Source organism: Ranitomeya variabilis, chromosome 1 (assembly GCF_051348905.1).
Source record: "Ranitomeya variabilis isolate aRanVar5 chromosome 1, aRanVar5.hap1, whole genome shotgun sequence".
Taxonomy (NCBI): Eukaryota; Metazoa; Chordata; class Amphibia; order Anura; family Dendrobatidae; genus Ranitomeya; species Ranitomeya variabilis.
In genome coordinates this window covers 300,096,980-300,119,638 of record NC_135232.1, presented here as the reverse complement: position 1 = coordinate 300,119,638, position 22,659 = coordinate 300,096,980, and the positions used below count along the sequence as shown (strand labels likewise).

General features: G+C 41.3%; 1 protein-coding gene across 1 annotated transcript in view; it reads right to left on the bottom strand.

Annotated features, from left to right (window-relative positions):
* The window catches only part of TRPV4 (transient receptor potential cation channel subfamily V member 4), a 165,571-nt gene that overhangs the window by 91,486 nt on the left and 51,426 nt on the right, over window positions 1–22,659 (bottom strand). The window contains exons 3-4 of the mRNA XM_077295721.1: window positions 6,379–6,551; window positions 4,810–4,962 (exon numbers count right to left, since the gene is read on the bottom strand). Coding sequence (XP_077151836.1) covers window positions 4,810–4,962; window positions 6,379–6,551 — 326 coding nt within the window. The remainder of the gene's footprint in view (window positions 1–4,809; window positions 4,963–6,378; window positions 6,552–22,659) is intronic.

Genomic DNA, 22,659 nt, shown 5'->3' with positions numbered 1-22,659 from the left:
GAGACAGGTTTTTTGGGTTATCAGGAGTTGTAGGCCAAAACCATCAGTATTAAAACAATAAAAGACCTGACAAATTTCAGTTGGTGGATAATGAATCTATAATATATGAAAGTTTAATTGTAATCATTACATTATGGTAAATAATGAAATTTAACACTATATGCTAATTTTTTGAGAAGGACCTGTATATACGTCTTCACATATCACAGCTCTGCTCCAGGCAATTATGCAGTATGTGTGATACAGCTCATTAGTTGCAACACAGGTCTTATAAGCTGTATGTCTTCTGTCTGCAACACGACCTGACACATGACAATAACAAGCTAACACTACTTTTCTGATGAGATTCAGTAAAGATTTTTTCATACATTTTAAACTACGGTATTTCCAAAACAGTAAAGACCATCTTTGTTTTAGACAATTTTTGTCTCTCTGCTCCGTCTACCAGATAAAGGAGTCCCCTATCTCTTAACTAAAGGTCCCCATACACAAGAGGTTAAAATACATCTTAATGTGTTACTGAGTGTGGTTTGGACCCTATTTGGGCCGATAAAAGGATTATCAGAGTTCAAGACATTTATGATGGAAGGAAGTTTTTTTTTCACCCGTTTACCCAAATTAAATCTAAATTTAATATTCCCTCTTCTACATTTTTGCAATATCTAATCTTGAAAAATCAAGTGGGGACTTTCCTTCAAAACAAAACACCCCTTTGAGAACCAGAAATGCATATGTTAAGTAATATTTCTCATAGTATATTTTGGAGTATACAATACTAGTATAAATTGTTTAATAAGGACCAGAAATTTATCAAATCTCCATATTTACTCAAATGGGAAAAAGATCTTCATTTCTCGGCAGAAGTGGATGAATGGGAACAAGCTATCTCTTTAACGTACTCTTCAACCATTTCAATGGCTCTTCAAGAGTCCTTTTATAAGTTGATATCTCGGTGGTATTATACCCCCTCCAGATTGGCCAGGATTTTTGCGGATGGTTCCCCATATTGCTGGAGAGAATGTGGGCAAATTGGTACCCTCTCGCATATCTACTGATCTTGACCTAAAATAAAACCTTTATGGGTAAAAATCGCATCCCTGATTGGTCAAATTAAAAAAAAAATAATAATAAATAAAATAAAAAATAATATAGCTTTTTTTAAAAAATCCCCAAATATCCCCTCTATGCAAGATTTAATAAATAAAATTACTTTACACAAATCATATGAAAATAAATTAGCTTTAGCACATACATTTGATAGAAAAAATGGCACTGTTGGCTGGAGTTATTTCCTTAAGGGCAAATAGTATTATTGTTTTAAGGTTTACGGTTATGATATACATTTTAACTAATATATTTAAAATGTCTTGTATGAATCTATAAGGAATTCTTGTATGAAAATCTATTGTTTTCCTTCTGCTTTTTTTCCCCTATTCCTGTATACCATCCACTTTTTTTCTATCTCTCCTTTATCTTCATAAAATTTAAAACCCAATAAAGTTTATTGGAAAAGAAAAATGCATCTTAATGAGTAAGGAGGCCTTCTGATACCCTCCTGTAAAGGAAAATGTATATTAGAATATAAGTCTGACCACCAAATGGTTAACTTTGTAAAAAGGTCAATCAAAACTTCAAATTTGTTTTGCAGGTTGTACCATGTGGCTAAAGCAGTGGGTTATCTCATGGACTAGAGTCTTCTTGACACCTAGACCTAGTTGGTGCAAGCTTCAATAAATGGGCAGATGGACATATATCCAAACTGAACATCCCCCATCACCTACAGTGGGGCGAGCACAGCCAAATTATCTATTTGATATTAATCTGTATTTGCCTGTTAATAGCGCGCTGTAAAGTTGTAAACCTGAATTTTCTCTAACAAACTGTCAGGCGTCCTGGAAACCTGAAAGAAGGATTGGGGATGTAAAAAAAAACTGAACAATTGAGAGGGTTTCACGTGCTGTGAGTCAGCTTAGTCTGAGTGTGTTTCATCAGTCTTCTACTCTCAGGAAAAGAACATCTATAGATTGAAACCTTTTAAAGAGGTATTCTCAAGTTGTTGCTTGAGCAGTTCAGAGCAATGCATTCTCCTTTGTTTCCTTACGTCATGGTACAAGGGCAGATACTCCTTCTTGTACTAGTATTATTTATTATGTATTGCTTATATAGCGCTATTATATTCGGTCATCATCACTGTCCCCACTGGGCTCACAACCTAAATTCCCGATAAGTATATTTTTGGAGTGTGATTAGAAGCCAGAGACCCCAGAGGAAACTCACACAAACATGGGGAGAACAAACAAACTCTGGCGGGTGATTTTACAAAATTTATAACAGCATCTCTTTAGAAGTGGAGAGGGAAGGGAGTGAGCAGCTAACTGTGGTATAGAAAGAATGGGCTGGAGTTAGTCCCTCTCCTGAAATGTAGGTCATGAAACTGCACACTCTCGGCCATGGTCTGGAGGACGAGCGCTATGGAAACCAGCTGTACTCTATAGCAGATAAAAGATGTTATTGCAGGAAGATGAGAGCAGATAGAGAAATCAAGTCAATTGCAAACTTGCTTATTTCCATGCTGTTTAAGGCAATTTAAGAATACTTTTAGCCCCTTAACGACTAGAGGTATTTTTGGGTTTGCATTTTCATTTTTTGCTCCGCTTATTCAAAAAGCCATAACTTTTTTATTGTTTGGTCAAAATGGCTTTGTGAGGGCTTGTTTTTGCGGGACAAGTTGTACTTTTGAACAAAACATTTGGTGTTATGTCGTGTACTCAAAAACAGAAAAAAAATTCCAAGTGCGGTGAAATTGCAAAAAAAAGTGCAATCCCACAGTTGATTTTTTTTTGGGGGGGGGTGAGTTTCACCATGTTCACTAAATGCTAAAGCTGACCTGCCATTACGATTCTCCAGGTCATTGCAAGTTCATAGACACCAAACATGTCTAGGTTATTTTTTATTTAAGTGGTAAAAAAAATTTCCAAATTTGTTAAAAAAAAAATAAAATAAAATTGTGCCATTTTCCGATACCCATAGCGTCTCCATTTTTCGTGATATTGGGTTAGGTGAGGGCTTATTTTCTGCACGCTGAGCAGATGTTTTTAATTATATCACTTTGGTGCAGATACGATCTTCTGATCATCAGTTGTTGCATTTTAATGAAATGTTGCATCGACCAAAAAAACGTAATTCTGGAGTTTTGTGTTTTTTTTCTCATTACGCCGTTTAGTGATTGGGTTAATTCTTTTTTATATTGATAGATCGGGCAATTCTGAAATGCAGAGATACCAAATATGAATGGAATTTGAATGGGGAAAAAGAGGGGGTGATTTGAACTTTTATATTTAAATATTTTAAAAAACTTTTTTTTTTTTTTTTTTTACTTTTGGCATGCTTCAATAGTCCCCATCAGAAACTAGAAGCCACCATAACCCGATCGGCTCTGCTACATACAAGCGATGATCAGATCGCCTGTATGTAGCGGAATTGCTTACTTGCTATGAGCGTCGACCACCGGGTGGCGCTTATAGTAATCCGGCATTGACAACCATAGAGGTCTGCAGGAGACCTCTGGTTGTCATGCCAACCCATCGGTGACCGGCGATCAAATTATGGGGGTCATCGATGGGCGGATTTCTGGCTCGATTGCCGGAAGAGCATGTTAAATGCCGCTGTCAGAGTTTGACAGAGGCATTTAACGGGTCAATAGCCACGGGTGGATTGCAATTCCACCCGCGGTTGTTCAAAACAGCTGACATATGCTGGGAATGATGTGGGCTCACCACCAGAGCCCACATCAAAGGGAGGGAGTCCGACATCGGTGTACTATTACGTCGGAAAACGGTTAAAGTTTTTTCTGTTATTTTTCTTTTCTATTTTATAATCGTTTTGTATTTTGGTGTATAGCCTTATTTTGCGTCATTTTGTTTATTTTTCTTGTAAGTGCAGACCTTTTTGTATGAAAGCCTAAAGCTCTACTAAGTTTGGTTCTTGTATGCTCTTAAGAATCCAAAGCCTTTCTGAGAGTGCATAGCTTTTTCACCGTTGGACAGCTGTGTGTACTTTGGAGACTCTTCAGCTAGAGTTAAGCAAATTTTTCAAAATTCGGTTCCGATTATGATCGGTGGCGAATATTGTTTTTACAATATTCGCCAAACACAGCCGACGAGTCAATGGGAGTAGAAATGACCGAATATGTTCGGAACCGATCAACAAACATAAATTTGGCAGGAATAGGGTAACAATATGGCAAATTCAGATTCGGGGCTGAATCCAAACATATTCGTTCAACTCTACACATCACCCCATTTGTTTGGTGAGCAATGTGTTGTGTATCTGAAGTGTGACTTATGCTCAATTTGCAGCCTGAGTGGGGAGTGCAAGATTCAGTGAATGGAAACGGCTTAACCCCTTGCAGTCGCACCCACTTCACATGCTGAGAAGCGTGTATGTGATATCCCCCAACAAATTATGCTGGGGTGGGGATGATGGGGGGAGAAAAAGTGAATGGTGGCTGGAATGTAAAAGCACAGTCCTTTTGTTTTCTGTGGAGATAAAGAGCTGTCAGAAGATAAGGCTCTGTGGCTTGGGGAGGATAATCATGTGGATTTGAGAGACATAGCAGTCAGCTGAGTATTATGCAATAATATGGCCACCTCTACTGGAGTGTTGGATGGGGTTATTTGGTTTATAAACCCTATTTTCAAAGTGTTATTACTGAAATAAATGTCTAATCTTACTAGTAAAATTAACATCTACGTCCATTAATTGCACTAAAACTAGAAGTGCCACCACAGTACATAAAGATATAAATACCTCTATAATAAACATCCCGGAAAGGAGAATTGATAAATTCACGAAGATTCCCTGTTTTTTCAGCAATATCGGCCAGGAGAGGGATTGTGTCATTTTTGCCTCCTTGTAAATTTAGCAGAGCTTTCGGTAAGCACGTCTTCCCTGTTGATGGCTCTGAAAAAAAAAGTTACAAAACACAATATAAACTTTTTTATATTACATTTAAAATATTTTACTTTTTTAATTTAATAAAAGGTAAGATCTTTGTTAAGCTTTTCATTGTTTTACAGTTCTTTTGACACTCATGTAGCAAAGAAAATGTACTTGTATACAGTACTTGTAGTTACTGTATATTATCTGAGCACTGCAATGGCATTCTGGAACTGGACTCCTGAAAAGCTAAAAGGGGTTATCTGGGACAATTTTTTTTTTTTTACTATTGGCCTAAGAACTAAACAGTCAATTGCCTGTATTACTTGCGCGAGGATGGCATCGCAATCTTCGGACTGGCCATCGGCACTCCTGACCTGAGCATGATGGCTGCATAGAAATACAGCTCTGGCAAAAATTAAGAGACCACCACATCAAAAACCCCATCATGGGCAGCTCAATCTCCAGACCTAAACCCCATTGAAAACCTCTGGAATGCAATCAAGAGGAAGATGGATAGTCACAAGTCATCAAACAAAGAAGAACTGCTTACATTTTTGTACAGGAGTGGCATAAGATCACCCAAAAGCAGTGTGAAAGACTGGTGGAAAGCATGCCAAGACGCATGAAAGCTGTGATTAAAAATCATGGTTATTCCACAAAATATTGATCTCTGAACTCTTCCTGAGTTAAAACAAAGTATTGTTGTTTCTAAAGGATTATGAACTTGTTTTCTTTGCATTATTTGAGGTCTGAAAGCACTGGGATTTGTTTTTAATTTTGACCATTTCTCCTTTTCAGAAAAAAAAAATATTGCTTGGAAATTCGTAGACATGTTGTCAGAAGTTTATAGAATAAAATAACAATGTACATTTTACTCAAACATATACCTATAAAGAGAAAAATCTGAGAAACTGAACATTTTGCAGTGGTCTCTTAATTTTTGCCAGAGCTGTATATACTTTCACACTCCGCTCAGGAGAGAAGACAGCCAGTCCTAGGGGAGGGATGCAATGCACGAGTAATATGGCCGTCTGAAGACACCCTAATATTGATCTTGCTGTTAGTCGGTGCCGGGCGTGCAGTTACAGGCACCGCTCAATATACACAGACCAGTGACTGAACCGCGCCGAGGCCACCCCTGTGACTGAAAGAGCGAACCTGCCGTGGGGGAGTAAAGTTTATTTCTTGCCAGCAGTGGGCTCTTAATGCAGGTGCTGGGCAGGTTCAGAGCGCCATTAACATGCAGATAACCACATATCTGCAAGCAAATAGCATTTTTTCACATGAAAGGTTCCCTTTAATGAGTTACAATTACTCCATAAGTGAACTGTGGAATCTGCTTACGTTACAAGCTTAAAATTCCTACAGATTAAACATCACTAGAGTCTTAAAACCAACTTAAAGATACACAGGACATTTTTAATGTTTGCACCTAACCTCGAAATTCCTCATCTGTCAATCGCTTCTTCTGAGACACTAAGAAAGGCAGGAATCCCTCCAGCTCTGCGGTGGCACCTCTTGACACAATGTCAAATAGTATGTGTCTATTAAACATCTTGATGACTCGAGGGGGGTCAGGGCTTGAGTTCTGGGAATTTTGGTTATCCTTCCTGGAAGAAAGCAGGTCACATTAACTTTTTAAACCAGACAAGACACCTTACATGGGAAATAATTACACGGCTGATCTTTGTCTATCTACACAGCACATAAATCCTGGTATAAAAAAAAAAAAAGAAGAACCACCCACATACCACTGTAAATTTTACAAACAGCGGCTCACTGAACACTTTTGAGACCAAGTGCTCGTATTAAACAAAGCTCTTCCTAAAGTAACAACCCCACAGGATGGTGTTTATGGACCAAACACTCAGGAAACGATTTTGCAGTTATGGTACTGGACACTTTTGCAATATTAATGGCTAATATCATAATATACGAGTCTCAAATGAAAGGAAAACAATGAAGCAACTGCACAAATAGTCTTGAATTAAAAAAAAAATATATTCAACAGTTGTGTGTATTCAGTTCCTATGCAGATGCAGATTTCAACGACGACTCATCAAAGAGGTCACAAAAGACAAAACAACAACATCAAAAGAACTGCAGGCCTCACTTGCCTCAGTTAAGGTCAGTGTTCATAACTCCACCATAAGAGACTGGGCAAAAATTGGCTTGCATGGCAGAGTTCCAAGACAAAAACCACTGCCGAGCAAGATCATCATAAAAGGCTCGTCTCAGTTTTGCCAGAAAACATCTTGATGATCCCCAAGACTTTTGGGAGAATACTCCTGTGGACTGATGAGATGACACAAAAGTTAAGCTTTTTGGAAGGTGTATGTCTCATTACATCTGGAGTAGAAGTAACATAACATTTGAGAAAAGGAACATCAACAGTAAAATATGGTGGTGGAAGTGTGATTGTCTGGGTCTGTATTGCTGCTTCAGGACCTGGAAGACTTGCTGTGGTAAACGGGACCCTGAATTCTGCTGTCTACCAAAAAATCCTGAAGGAGAATGTCTGGACATCTGTACGTAATCTTAAGCTGAAGTTGAGTGGGCCAAAATTCCACCAGAGCGTTGTAAAAGACTCATTGCCAGTCATCGCAAATGCTTGATTGCAGTTTTTTCTTCCAAGGGTGGCCCAACCAGTTATTAGGTTTAGAGGGCAATCACTTACAGGGCTCTGTAGGTTTAGATTTCTTGGCGCCGGGCGCCGCCTCCTCAGCGCTGTTTTGAAATCAGCCTGCGCTCTTTTCTCCTGCCTTGGGCAGGTACAGTGAGCACTGCCCGTCCTCTGTCCTCATATGCAGCCGCCCTGCCTGGGAATCCCAGCCCAGCAGTGTATTCTGATTTATTCTCACTGCGGGGCTGGGATTCCCAGGCAGGGCGGCCGCACAGGCGCAGTCAGCTAGACTGCATATGAGGACAGAGGCTGGGCAGCGCTCACTGCGCCTGCCCAAGGCATAACAAAAGAGCGCAGGCGCCGGCTGATTTCAAAACAGCACTGAGGAGGCGGCGCCCGGCGCCAAGAAGACTTGAGTGACAGCTGTGTGGCGTCTGCAGCAGGGGGGGGGGGAAGGTCTGCCTCCAGACTGAAGAAAGGTATTTAGGACAAATTACAAAACGGATTATTTCTGCATTTACAGCACCAATAACTAAAAGAGCCACCTTGTTAGAACGCAGCATTACTGCTGCACAAGGTGGCTCTTTTAGTTTCAAACGCCTGGGGGGGGGGGGGGGGGGTGACAGGTTCCCTTTAATGAAGACCTTCATTTAAAAACTGTGTTTACTTGTGTTATCTTTGACCAATATTTAAATTTATTTGGTGATCTGACACATTTAAGTGTAGCAAACATGCAAAAGAATAGAAAATCAGGAAGGGGGTGAAAACTTCACACAGCTGTATATAAATATAAATTTTACAGATATTCTGATATGGATTTTCAAAATAAATATGCAAGCTCGATCAGGTTTAAGATCTATCTTACAACGTATGCAGTTTGATTTGTGAAAACTGGTGAAAGATCGAAATTAATCTACAAGAACAACAAAGATTTCCCAATAAATAGGACTCTTTACAAACATCAAAGTACTCCATCATCGTTTCACATTAAAAATACAGGAGCAGATTTACGGTATATTAAGAAAAAAAAAGAAACACTGTGTAAAATGCTCAGTGACCCTAATAATCCCCTAACTTCCATAACATCATCTGTCACGGAGACCCCTGTACAAAGGATCTCACTGACCTTAGTCAAATATATATTGTATACTCTTATGATATTTATTGCAAGGAGGCAGGTATATGCATGGTAGGTATATGTTACTAAGATGGTTTTTATTTTGACTGTTTTGGGTCCGGGATTTAGGAGCAACCAACAGAGCCAGGGTGGGAAAGGTCTCTCCCAAACTCCAGTCTGTGTCTCACTGGCCTAATAAAATGCACCTGGTCTAGCTCAGGTAGTAGTACTGTGCTGAGGCTGGAGAAAGGCACAGTTGGTGGATAGTCTGTGCCCAAGAGGTTCCTGTAATACCAAGTTGACGAGACCATTTGATTTACTTTGCCTTGCCCAGAGACAGGATTGTTTTGTCATTTATTTGTGCTGAGCAAAGGCTGTAAGCTGTAAAGTTTATGAAGGGCAATATACTTAATTCTGTTTTGATACAAAAAAACTCTGCACCTGTGCTGATCCAAGCAGCTACCAGACAGCTGAAACCTCTACAGGATGTATACTATCACAGGGAACCTGTCAGATCTGCAAGTTAATAGCGTTATGGCAGTGCCCGGATGCTGTACTGATGCATCACCTGGGACAAAATTAACTTTAGCTCTCGTCGCAGCCATCGGCTTTCTGTCACGCAGATGTGCCAGCACAGCTAGTGTGAAGCACACCCAAGCACTTTGATTGACAGCTTGCTCAGCCACACATACAGTGGGGCAAAAAAGTATTTAGTCAGTCAGCAATAGTGCAAGTTCCACCACTTAAAAAGATGAGAGGCGTCTGTAATTTACATCATAGGTAGACCTCAACTATGGGAGACAAACTGAGAAAAAAAAATCCAGAAAATCACATTGTCTGTTTTTTTATCATTTTATTTGCATATTCTGGTGGAAAATAAGTATTTGGTCAGAAACAAAATTTCATCTCAATACTTTGTAATATATCCTTTGTTGGCAATGACAGAGGTCAAACGTTTTCTGTAAGTCTTCACAAGGTTGCCACACACTGTTGTTGGTATGTTGGCCCATTCCTCCATGCAGATCTCCTCTAGAGCAGTGATGTTTTTGGCTTTTCGCTTGGCAACACGGACTTTCAACTCCCTCCAAAGGTTTTCTATAGGGTTGAGATCTGGAGACTGGCTAGGCCACTCCAGGACCTTGAAATGCTTCTTACGAAGCCACTCCTTCGTTGCCCTGGCGGTGTGCTTTGGATCATTGTCATGTTGAAAGACCCAGCCACGTTTCATCTTCAATGCCCTTGCTGATGGAAGGAGGTTTGCACTCAAAATCTCACGATACATGGCCCCATTCATTCTTTCATGTACCCGGATCAGTCGTCCTGGCCCCTTTGCAGAGAAACAGCCCCAAAGCATGATGTTTCCACCACCATGCTTTACAGTAGGTATGGTGTTTGATGGATGCAACTCAGTATTCTTTATCCTCCAAACACGACAAGTTGTGTTTCTACCAAACAGTTCCAGTTTGGTTTCATCAGACCATAGGACATTCTCCCAAAACTCCTCTGGATCATCCAAATGCTCTCTAGCAAACTTCAGACGGGCCCGGACATGTACTGGCTTAAGCAGTGGGACACGTCTGGCACTGCAGGATCTGAGTCCATGGTGGCGTAGTGTGTTACTTATGGTAGGCCTTGTTACATTGGTCCCAGCTCTCTGCAGTTCATTCACTAGGTCCCCCCGCGTGGTTCTGGGATTTTCGCTCACCGTTCTTGTGATCATTCTGACCCCACGGGGTGGGATTTTGCATGGAGCCCCAGATCGAGGGAGATTATCAGTGGTCTTGAATGTCTTCCATTTTCTAATTATTGCTCCCACTGTTGATTTCTTCACTCCAAGCTGGTTGGCTATTGCAGATTCAGTCTTCCCAGCCTGGTGCAGGGCTACAATTTTGTTTCTGGTGTCCTTTGACAGCTCTTTGGTCTTCACCATAGTGGAGTTTGGAGTCAGACTGTTTGAGGGTGTGCACAGGTGTCTTTTTATACTGATAACAAGTTTAAACAGGTGCCATTACTACAGGTAATGAGTGGAGGAAAGAGGAGACTCTTAAAGAAGAAGTTACAGGTCTGTGAGAGCCAGAAATCTTGATTGTTTGTTTCTGACCAAATACTTATTTTCCACCAGAATATGCAAATAAAATGATAAAAAAAACAGACAATGTGATTTTCTGGATTTTTTTTTCTCAGTTTGTCTCCCATAGTTGAGGTCTACCTATGATGTAAATTACAGACGCCTCTCATCTTTTTAAGTGGTGGAACTTGCACTATTGCTGACTGACTAAATATTTTTTTGCCCCACTGTATGTGCCGAGATAGCTATCAGTCCAAGTGCTAGGGTGTGCTTACAACTGCCATTCACAGTATAGTGGGTGATTAATAAATCCACACTGGCATGCCTGAATGATTCAAAGTGGTCATTTTTCAGGAAAAATAAAGTTTGTTTTCTCCCGGATGCCTCACTTTTAGTTCTGTGGCTGTGCAACTTTCTACCGCTACTAACCTGCTGACTAAAGCTATGTCTCCAGATTAATAGTGTTATCTGACCTTTAATTAGTAAAAGGGAATGTATAATATTCCCCTTTAAAAGGGATCGTGTTATGTAAAAAAAAAAAAAAAAATGCTATTAACCTGCACATATGGGGTTAATCTGCAAGTTAATAGCATTCTGATTCTGCCCGGCACCAGCACTGAGAGCCCAACTGCCTGGAGGAAATGAACTTTATCACTCCCAGCAACTTTGGGCTTTCACTTACACAGGGGTGCTAGGAAGGCTTCAGTCACAGGTGCATAGTGAGCAGCGGCTGTGACCACGCACTGAGTCACAGATTGCGTTTTTGGGGGTTTTGTTGTTTTTTTTACATGACAAGTTCCCTTAATAAAATGTAGATACAAAGTATACAGTGCCTTGCGAAAGTATTCGGCCCCCTGGAACTTTTCAACCTTTTCCCACATATATCATGCTTCAAACATAAAGATACCAAATGTAAATTTTTACTGAAGAATCAACAACAAGTGGAACACAATTGTGAAGTTGAATGAAATGTATTGGTTATTTAAAATTTTTGTGTAAAATCAAAAACTGTAAAGTGGGGCGTGCAATAATATTCGGTCCCTTTACTTTCAGTGCAGCAAACTCACTCCAGAAGTTCATTGTGGATCTCTGAATGATCCAATGTTGTTCTAAATGCCTAATGATGATAAATATAACCCACCTGTGTGTAATCAAGTCTCCGTATAAATGCACCTGCTCTGTGATAGTCTCAGGGTTCTGTTTGAAGCACAGAGAGCATCATGAAGACCAAGGAACACAAGGCAGGTGCGTGATACTGTTGTGGAGAAGTTTAAAACTGGATTTGGATACAAAATTATTTCCAAAACTTTAAACATCCCAAGGATCACTGTGCATGCGATCATATTGAAATGGAAGGAGTATCATACCACTGCAAATCTACCAAGACCTGGCCGTCCCTCTATACTTTCATCTAAAAAAAGGAGAAGACTGATCAGAGATGCATCCAAAAGGCCCATGATCACTCTGGATGAACTGCAGAGATCTACAGCTGAGGTGGGACAGTCTGTCCATAGGACAGCAATCAGTCATACACTGCACAAATCTTGCCTTCATGGAAGAGTGGCAAGAAGAAAGCCATTTCTCAAAGATATCCCTAAAAAGTGTCGTTTAAAGTTTGCAACAAGCCACCTGGGAGACACACCAAACATGACCAAAATAGAACTTTTTAGCAACAATGCCAAACGATATGTTTGGCGTAAAGGCAACACAGCTCATGACCCTGAGCACACACATCCTCACTGTCAAACATGGTGGTGGCAGCATCATGGTTTGGGCCTGCTTTTCTTCAGCAGGGACAGGGAAGATGGTTAAAATTGATGGGAAGATGGATGGAGCCAAATACAGGACCATTCTTGAAGAAAACCTGTTGGAGTCTGCAAAAGACCTGAGACTAGGATGGAGATTTGTCTTCCAACAAGACAATGATCCCAAACAAAGCAAAATCTACAATGGAATGGTTCACAAATTCCAGACCTCAATCCAATCGATAATGTGTGGAAACAGCTGAAAACTGCTGTTCACAAACGATCTCCGTCAAACCTCACTGAGCTCGAGCTGTTTGCCAAGGAAGAATGGGCAAGAATTTCAGTCTCTTGATGTACAATACTGATAGAGACATACCCCAAGCGACTTGCAGCTGTAAGCACAGCAAAAGGTGGCGCAACACAGTATTAAGTTAAAGGGGCCGAATAATATTGCACACCCCACTGTTCAGTTTTTGAATTTCCACAAAAATTTTAAATAACCAGTACATTTCGTTCAACTTCACAATTGTGTTCCACTTGTTGTTGATTCGCCGCCAAAAATTTACATTTGGTATCTTTATGTTTGAAGCATGATATGTGGGAAAAGGTTGAAAAGTTCCAGGGGGCCGAATACTTTCGCAAGGCACTGTACCCAATACTGGCTTGTACTTTGTTGCAACCTAAATACAATATGTTTGATACCTTTGTGTCAGAAAATGATATCACATGGGCTAGCCAAATAAATTATATCTGCTTTTGAGGAAAAGCTTACAAATGATTGGCCAGCACAATGCAAAAAAGAAAGGAGGTTGATGAAGAAAACAGGTACATGGAATGATTCATTATTAAGAGAAGCCAAAATTAATGAAGGAATAATGAAGGGTTTGTTGCAGATGGAAGAGCAGTAGATATAGATCATATTTTATGAAGTATTACAAAAGAAATTGTCTTCTTCCAGCCTATTCAAGCAAAAAAGGCCATCATGACTGTAATGTAATATGCAAATGACCAGTTACCAGACCAGTTTTAAACAACTCAACAAACAAAAACTACAGCCTAAAAAAAACCCCTCTCTCTTAAGTGGGTAATTATTATTTTTTATAAGATTCCAGGAAATGTCATTTCTTCCCTTTCAACCCCCCAGCAATCACACATAGGTATCCTAATGAAAGGTCATTGCAAACCCGAGACAAAAATACATACTTTTAAAAACTATAGAAAGGCCACAACTAGAGCAATATATCAGTGGTGGAAAGAGATCTTCTTAAAGTTGAATTTAGACAAAACGCCAAAGATGCATATCAATAAATATGCCTCAAATGATCTGATGGGTGGAATTCAAAACGCCAGTACCTTCATCAAAAGATAGGGAGTTCTTTTAACTTATTCTCTTGATATGTGGGAGTCAGAAAGTAGCTAATAGGGTCAACTTCTAATCAGGGGCGGCGCAACACGAGGGACTAAGGGTATGTGCATACGTTGCAGATTTGTCTGCAGAATTTTCTGCACAGAATCTGCATTTCTTGGCAGAAAACGCAGGTAAAAATCCGGGCGTTTTTATTGCGCTTTTTGTGCGGATTTTCATGCGGATTTGTCTGCATTTTTGTATACTAAATAAAGATCTATTATTTAACAAACAAAAAAAGAATTGTGATGTAATTTCTTTGTCCAACCTCTTATTTTACATTTTACATTGAAGAATAATGTACACACACACACACACACAGACAGACAGACAGACAGACAGACAGACAGATAATAGATAGATAGATGTATAATACCAAGGCCGATGTTTAGTTTTGAACCTAATAAAATGGTATTTAAAAAAATAAAGACACACACAAAATCTGCACGCAATATCTTTAATTTAAAAAAAAGGGAAAAAAATGGCGTAGGCTCCCGTGCAATTTTCTGTGTAGCCTTTACTGGCTATTACAATAGGGAAACCCCCCAAAAAAATGACGTGGGGTCCCCCTTTAATTAATAGCCAGAAAGGCTAAGCAGACAGCTGCGGGATGATATTCATAGCCTAGAGAGGGGCCATGGATATTGCCCCCCACCCCAGCTACAAATACCAGCCCCCAGCCTCCCCAAAAATGACATATGCCAATTCCGGCACTTGGCCTCTCTTCCCACTGCCCTGTAGCGGTGGCATATGGGGCACTAGTGGGTTAATGTCATCTTTGATTCTAAGGTGACAGTAAGCACGGTTAGTGATGGAGAGGCGTCAATAAGACACCTATCCATTACTAATCCTATAGTAGTGAAAGAGTTAAATAAAGACACAGCCAGTATTTTAATATTCTTAATTTCACCATACTTACAGCCATGCCTAATTCCCCGAAGCCATTGACCACCTGCAAAAAATAAAAAAAATAATAAACCAACAGTATACTCCCTGTTCCGACGCAGTCCAATTAATAACGAGTGTCCCACGATGATCTCCCCTATAGAACAGTGACATTGGGTGAGGTCACTGCTCTATAGGCCTCTCACGATGCACTGACAGGAGATAATAGCTCCGGCAGTGTATCGCTGAAGAGGTTACCCGAGTTCAGGCTCTCTTTATGGCAATGCTGCATGGGAATTTTCTCACACAGAGCTGCCAGTGAAAGAATGAACTCAGGTGACCTTTCTCCCAGCAGCGGCGGAGAGATACATAGAGGAGGATTACCTCCACCTGTCAGTTCATCGTGGAGGCCCTGTAGAGCACTGACATTGCTCAGTGTCACTGTTCTACACGGGAGGTCGTGGGACGCTCAAACTGGACTACGGTAGAAAGGTAAGTATAGCTTGGTTTTTTATGTTATTTTTATTACAGGAGATAGAGGGCTTCGGGGACTAGGTGATTGGTGAGTATCTACTGTCTGTAATGTATGTCCTATATGTCTGCTGTATGTTCTGTATGTTTTGGTTTTTTTTTTACTACTGAACACCGGCATTGTCTGATAGGACTACTTTCCCATCATTGGCAATGCTGTGAGCATTCATAGCCGGATGGGAGCAGTAGTCCCATCAGACAATGGCTGTTTACACAGACTCGCACACACACAGGGACATACGCACACACACAGAGACACACATACACGAAGAGCCACGCACACAGGCAAGCACAGTCTCCGCCAACACAATTCCCTCCTCCCGATCTGCAGTGTTACTCGCACCCACATCCGCAGATCTTTTTTACACCTGCGGTTTTGCTGCGGATGTGCCTGACTCAATGGAAGCCAATGGGTGCAGAAACGCTGCCGATCCACAAAAGAATTGACATGCTGCAGAAAATAAAACGCTACAAATCAGCACAGATTTTTCCACAGCATGTGCACAACAATCCTACATTTCACATAGAATAACATTGGTAGTGCACTGCACTGCAGATTTGATGCAATTCCGCACTTCCAAAAACGCTGCAGATCCACATCAAAATCCACAATGTGTGCACATAACCTAACTGTGCAAGACGGGTGACCAACGGAACCTATTTCAGCTGGATGTGCATCTGAGGAGACTCACCGGGTTCCTGTGCTGCTGGCCAATCAGAGGAACTGGGGGCACATGGCAGTGACATCATGTGCTGCTTGTCTCCTGTACGCTGAAGTCATGAAGTCAGCTGCAGACTACAGAAGAGGACACCGCACAGCATTGGAGCAGGGGCAACGTGCATAGAATTATTATTTTTTTAATATGTTAAAGAACAGTGGAAAAATAGAAAACATATACACCAGGATGGGGGAAATATATATGCTAAGATAAGCTCAGGATAAGGAACATATATGGGAGAGAAGAACAGAAAGGACAATATTTTAGGTATTTACTATAGGCCACCTGAACAGACTAAAGATATGGATGAACTTTCTTTTACATCAGATGTCTTAGTTCTCAAAAAAGTACGGCTTAGTAATCATGGGAGATTTTAACTATCCGGATATTTGTTGGGAATCTTTCCTGAGGTAAAATTAATTGGTCCAGAGAATTCTCATCTTCTCTTACTGACAACTTTATCTTTCAAAAGGTAGAAGTGTGAAGAGGGTCTGCCATCTTGAACCTAATTCTTATCAACAGGGAGGAAATGTTGACAAAGTAAAGGTGGGCAGGAATTTATGAGGCAGTGATCATGCCATCCTCAAATTTTGGATTACAAAACTCAGACTTAAACCAGTTTATCCCCCACGGTGGTTTACACATTCATGACCAGGCCAATTTTTAAAATTCTGACCACTCATTTTATGAGGTCACAACTCTGGAACACTTCAAGGGATCCAACTGATTCGGAGACTGATTTTTCATGACAAATTGAACTTCATGATAGTGGTAAAATTTCTTCCATATAACTTGCGTTTATTTGCGAAAAAAATGGAAATCTGTTGAAAATTTTAAAAATTTAGCAATTTTCAAATTTTGAATTCTTATGCCTCTAACCCCTTAACGTCCATGGACGGACACAGTCCATCCATGGACACCTGCCACCGTTTGGTGTGGGCTCCAGCGATGAGCCCGCACCTTTTCCAGGACATGACAGCTGATCTGATCAGCTGACATGTCCCCGGAACAGCCGTGGGTGAAATCGCAATTCACCCGCGGCTGTTAACATGTTAAATGCTGCTGTCAAACTCTGACACCGGCATTTAACATGGACACGCAGGGATCGCATACCTTCCTCCTCCCAACAGTCCCCCCGTGTCACATGACCGCGGGTTGCCGATGGGTTGGCATGACAACCCGGGGCCAGGAGAAGACCCCTGTAGTTGTCATTGATGGATTGGTCAGCGCTCATAGCAAGTGAGCATTTCTGCTACATAGAGCAGGGCTGCAGCCCTGCTCTATGTAGCAGAGGTGATCGAGTTGTGCCAGCTTCTAGGCGTGGCTAAAGTAAAAAAAAATGTGTTTAAAAAATATATGTGTGTGTGTGTGTGTGTGTGTGTGTGTGTGTGTGTGTGTGTGTGTGTGCACACAGTGTATATATATATATATATATATATATATATATATATATATATATATATATATATAATTTTTTTTTTCCTTCAAATTATCCCCCTTTCACCCCATTCAAAATATATATGTGTGTGTGTGTGTGTGTGTGTGTGTATGTACAGTGTATATATATATATATATATATATATATATATATATATTAATTTATTTTTTTCAAATTATCCCCCTTTCACCCCATTCAAAATAAAACAATTACAAAAAAAAATTAAATATACACATATTTGGTATCGCTGAGTTCAGAATCGACCAATCAATATAAAAAAAGAATTAATCAAATTCAAAGCGAGAAAAAAATAAAAACGAATTACCTTTTTTTTGTCGCTGCATCATTGCAATAAAATGCAATAACGGGCGATCAAAAGAACGTATCTGCACCAAAACGGTATAATTAAAAATGTCAGCTCGGCATGCAAAAAATAATCCCTCACACAACCCCAGATCCCGAAAAGTGAAGATGTTACGGGTCTCGGAAAATGGCAACTTTTTTTTTTTTCTTACAAAGCTTGGAATTTTTTTTTCACCACTTACCGTATATACTCGAGTATAAGCTGAGATTTTCAGCCCACTTTTTTGGGCTGAAAGTGACCCTCTCGGCTTATACTCGAGTCATTGTCAGCGGAGGGGGGGGACCGGCGCGGTGATATTCTCACCTGCTCCTGGCGCGGTCCGTGGCAGCGTCTCACTGTCAGATGGTCTCCGGGAGCCGGCGGCATCTTCCTGTGTTCAGCTGTCACATACTGCTCATTAAAGTAATGAATATGCATCCATATTCATTACTTCAATGAGCGGTACCACGTCACCGCTGAACACAGGAAGATGCCGCCGGATCTCGGAGACCATCTGACAGTGAGACGCTGCCAGGGACCACGCCGGGAGCAGGTGAGTATGACGGGGAGGTGAGCATTGTGCGATAGTCACCTTCCTCGTTCCACCGCTGCGCGCTGCTCTGTCTTCCTTCCTCTGCACTTACTGTTCAGGTTAGAGGGCGCGATGACGCGATTAGTGTGCGCGCCGCCCTCTTCCTGAACAATCAGTGCAGAGGATGGAAGACAGAGCGGCACCTGGAGAGAGGAAGGTGACTATCGAAAGAGCCGGGGGCCTGAGCGAAGAGAGGTGAGTATGTGATTTTTTTTTTATTTTAATCGCAACAACAGCAAATGGGGCAAATGTGTGGAGCATTGTATGTGGCCACAAAATATGGAGCATTGTATGGGGCCACAATATATGGAGCATTGTATGGGGCCACAATATATGGAGCATTGTATGGGGCCACAATGGAGCATCCTATGGTGCCACAATGTATAGAACATTGTATGGTGCATTGTATGGTGCCACAATATATGGAGCATTGTATGGTGCCACAATGGAGCATCGTATGGTGCCACAATGTATGGAGCATCGTATGGTGCCACAATGTATGGAGCATCATATGGGGCCACAATGTATGGAGCATCTTATGGGGCCACAATGTATGGAGCATCTTATGGGGCCACAATGTATGGAGAATCTTATGGGGCCACAATGTATGGAGCATCTTATGGGGCATAATGTGTAGAGCACCTTATGGGACCATCAACCTTTATGCAGCATTATATGGGGCATATTTTAATATGGAGCATTATATGGGGCGTATTTTAATATGGAGCATTATATGGGGCGTATTTTGTATGAAGCATCTTATGGTGCCCATCATGAACTGTATGGAGCATTATATGGGGCTCCTGATTCAATATGGATATTCAAAAACACTTAACCTACTGATGTCTCAATTAATTTTACTTTTATTGGTATCTATTTTTATTTTTGACATTTACCGGTAGCTGCTGCATTTTCCACCCTAGGCTTATACTCGAGTCAATAAGTTTTCCAAGTTTTTTGTGGCAAAATTAGGGGGGTCGGCTTATACTCAGGTCGGCTTATACTCGAGTATATACGGTAATTAAAAAAAAATCTAGACATGTTTGGAGTCTATGAACTCGTAATGACCTGGAGAATCACAATAGCAGATCAGTTTTAGCATTTAGTGAACCTAGCAAAAAAGCCAAACAAAAAACAGGTGTGGGATTGCACTTTATTTTGCAATTTCACCGCACTTGGAATTTTTTGTTCACCATTTTCTAGTACACGATATGGTAAAAGCAATGGTGTTTTGGAGCCATGCACCCGTAAATTAGGTGGGTTCTCATTGCTACAGAAATGCCAAACATATGGATGCTAAAAGTGGTTTAGGCACACTCTGGGGCTCATAAGAGAGAGGGGCATTTGGATTTGGGATCGCAGAATTCGCTGGATTTTGTTTTGGAGGGGTGGGGGTGAGGAGCCACTTTGCTTTTCCAGAGCATTTGTACTACCAGTAACATGGAAGCCCCTTATATTTCCATTGATACCGTAGATGATGGACCTAAGAGGGGACTAGGTTTTTTGGGGAGGGGGATTAAATTGAAGCTTTTATTGGGAACATTTTACATAACATAGGAATGTACAGGCTAAAATTCAACTTCCGCAATCATTTTTTCGTGTGGCCTAGGAATCACATGCGTCCTGTGGTGCCATTATGTGCGGCCCCCAACCATATGGACAGAAAAATGCTTTAATAACAGGTTATCTATATGTGAGCAACCACATACAGGTGAGTAGTTGCCGGTAGCTAAGGAGCAGGGACTGACAAGTACTAATGATGCACTGTGTAGACATCTACGGATGTCTCCTACATGAGGAGAATGGGGTCTCAGCTAGTTTGGCACTCCAGAAAGTAGTATGTGAATTAGGATAAGTGGACACAGCCGTTTTCTCTCTCAGAAAAATGGTTCGATTATTCTGAGCAGATTTTGATTAGAGTCAGTATGTCATCAGTTTTTCTCAGTGGTGGAGAGAAAAAAAAAATTTCTCCACTGTCTCCATTCTATCAGTCCGTGAAACTGCACTCAGAGATGATATCCAAGTGCAGTCCGATGTGTTTCACGATTCATAGACTTGCAAGTGTCTAAACAAACTCGGCAATGCATCAAAATCGGACATGTACAGCCCCATAGAATATTATGGGTACAAGTGCGATCCATGAAAACCACGGATAGAACTCCTCTGAGAAAATAGTGTGCACAAGCCCTTAGAGAGGTGGCCTTTGTGTGTGGCTTGCTTCATTGTAGTTTATGGAAATGCTGAATCATTAGACAGTAAGCAAACAATCCATGATCTTTAAACAGTCATGTGCTTGCATGACCTCTTCCTCTTTAGAGTCTATTCAAATTTTTTTTTTTTTAAATGAGGATTTAGAAGTGGATTTTACTGCAAATCCACATAAAAATTATAAAAATACTCTTTGAATAAAGTTATCGTGTTTACACGAGTATAAGTCGACCCGAGTATAAGCCAAAGCACCTAATTTTGCCACGAAAACTGTGAAAACTTATTGGGTATGCATTGTACCCTCATCCCTATCCTGGTATGCATGGCTCCCCTTCCCTGTCCTTGTATGCATGGCTCCCAGTCCCTGTATACATGGTTCCTATAAAAAAAAAAATAATAATAATAAAAAAAAAAAACCAAACAACACATCCTACTTACCTTCCCTGCGCTCCCTTGTTACATCTCATTCCAGTGCCAGCAGCTCTTCACGGCCGAGTGATCACGTGTCCCCGCTCATTAAAGTAATGAATATTCATTCCACGCCTATGGGTGTGGAGAGGGGTGAGTATTCATTACCTTAATGAGCGGAGGACTCATGGTCGCTCGGCCAGAAGAGCTGCTGGTGCCGGAACGAGATGCAGTGAAGGCACGCAGGAAAGGTAAGTAGGATGTGTGCTGAAAGCCAGCGGCTGCGGCTGTAACTGTGGGTGCTATAAGAGAAATTAATATGCACTGCCAGCGCACTGAATATTCATTACTCTTTAGCAGCGGGCTTCTGCCTCTGTGTCCCGATGCTCTGCCGCTCCCCCTCCCCCGCTGTCTTTCTGGGACAATGACTCGTGTGTAAGCCGAGGGGGGCATTTCCAGCACACAAATAATTGTGCTGAAAAACTTGGCTTATACCCGAGTATATACAGTATTAGTTTTGTAACAAAATATTCAAATTAACATGAGAAGAAAAATGCACTAGGTGCGCTAAAGGAGCCATTCCCTTTCAGTTCATACTAGAAAAGTATTCTCAATAAATATACAAATAACACTGGCGCTCACCACTAGTACCCACTAGATGAGTGGGAATAGGCTGTGGAATCCCCCAGCTGCTGGTATCCCCAAAGAATGTGCCACTTCTGTAAAAATCAGTACATATAACAACTGATACCGCGCTTGGGTGATAATAAAGGACCAGTCCTAGCTACAGGAAATGCAACCAAACCACATGAATATGTACGGCAATAAGTGATACGCTGCACGTTATAAAAAATCCAATTGCCAACTGCTGTGTGAGCCGTCAACCTGCTTGCTCCTTAGACCATGTACCGTACATCAGGTGTATGTACATTACACTAAAATGACCATAGACATATGTGGTGCCCGTACCTAGTACATTAATCACACTTATGTGCTGGAATAAACTTGGTAATAACAGTTCTTACCATATAGAAGTGTGGTCCGCAGGGAAAAGTATATTATGCTGAAATCCCGCCAAACTGCTCGTGGTGGGTACCGGAGGTGGTATACGTGTCTCACCGGTGGGATCGGCAGGTACGAGGATGAAATGACCTGCGGGTAGTAGCGGTCAGGTGGGCGCACGTGAGCTGGTGCCGCCTTGACCAGTGCGAGGTGTAGCTGCTCAGTGTAGAGCCAGGAGAAGTCCCGGCCGGAGGCGTCCCTGGTTACACTGAAAGAAAAAATGGCCGCCGCTGACAAGCAGCGTGTGACGTCACAGGCCTACGGAGCCTTGCTAGGACAAAAAGACTAACCGACGCGTTTCGAAGGGTAAACGCCCTTCTTCATCAGGGTTGAAGACCTGTCCAGGAACTCCTCTATTAACTGACCCCAGTCACTAGTTAAAAAACCAAAGCGTGCCAATTGGACACAAACCTCCACACGTGTCATTCAAAAGGCATGTAGTTCAAATTCATGGTTCAAGCCTTTGGGAGTAAGGCTACTTTCACACTAGCGTTAACTGCAATACGTCGCAATGTGTCGTTTTGCCGAAAAACCGCATCCTGCAAAAGTGCTTGCAGGATGCGTTTTTTCTGCA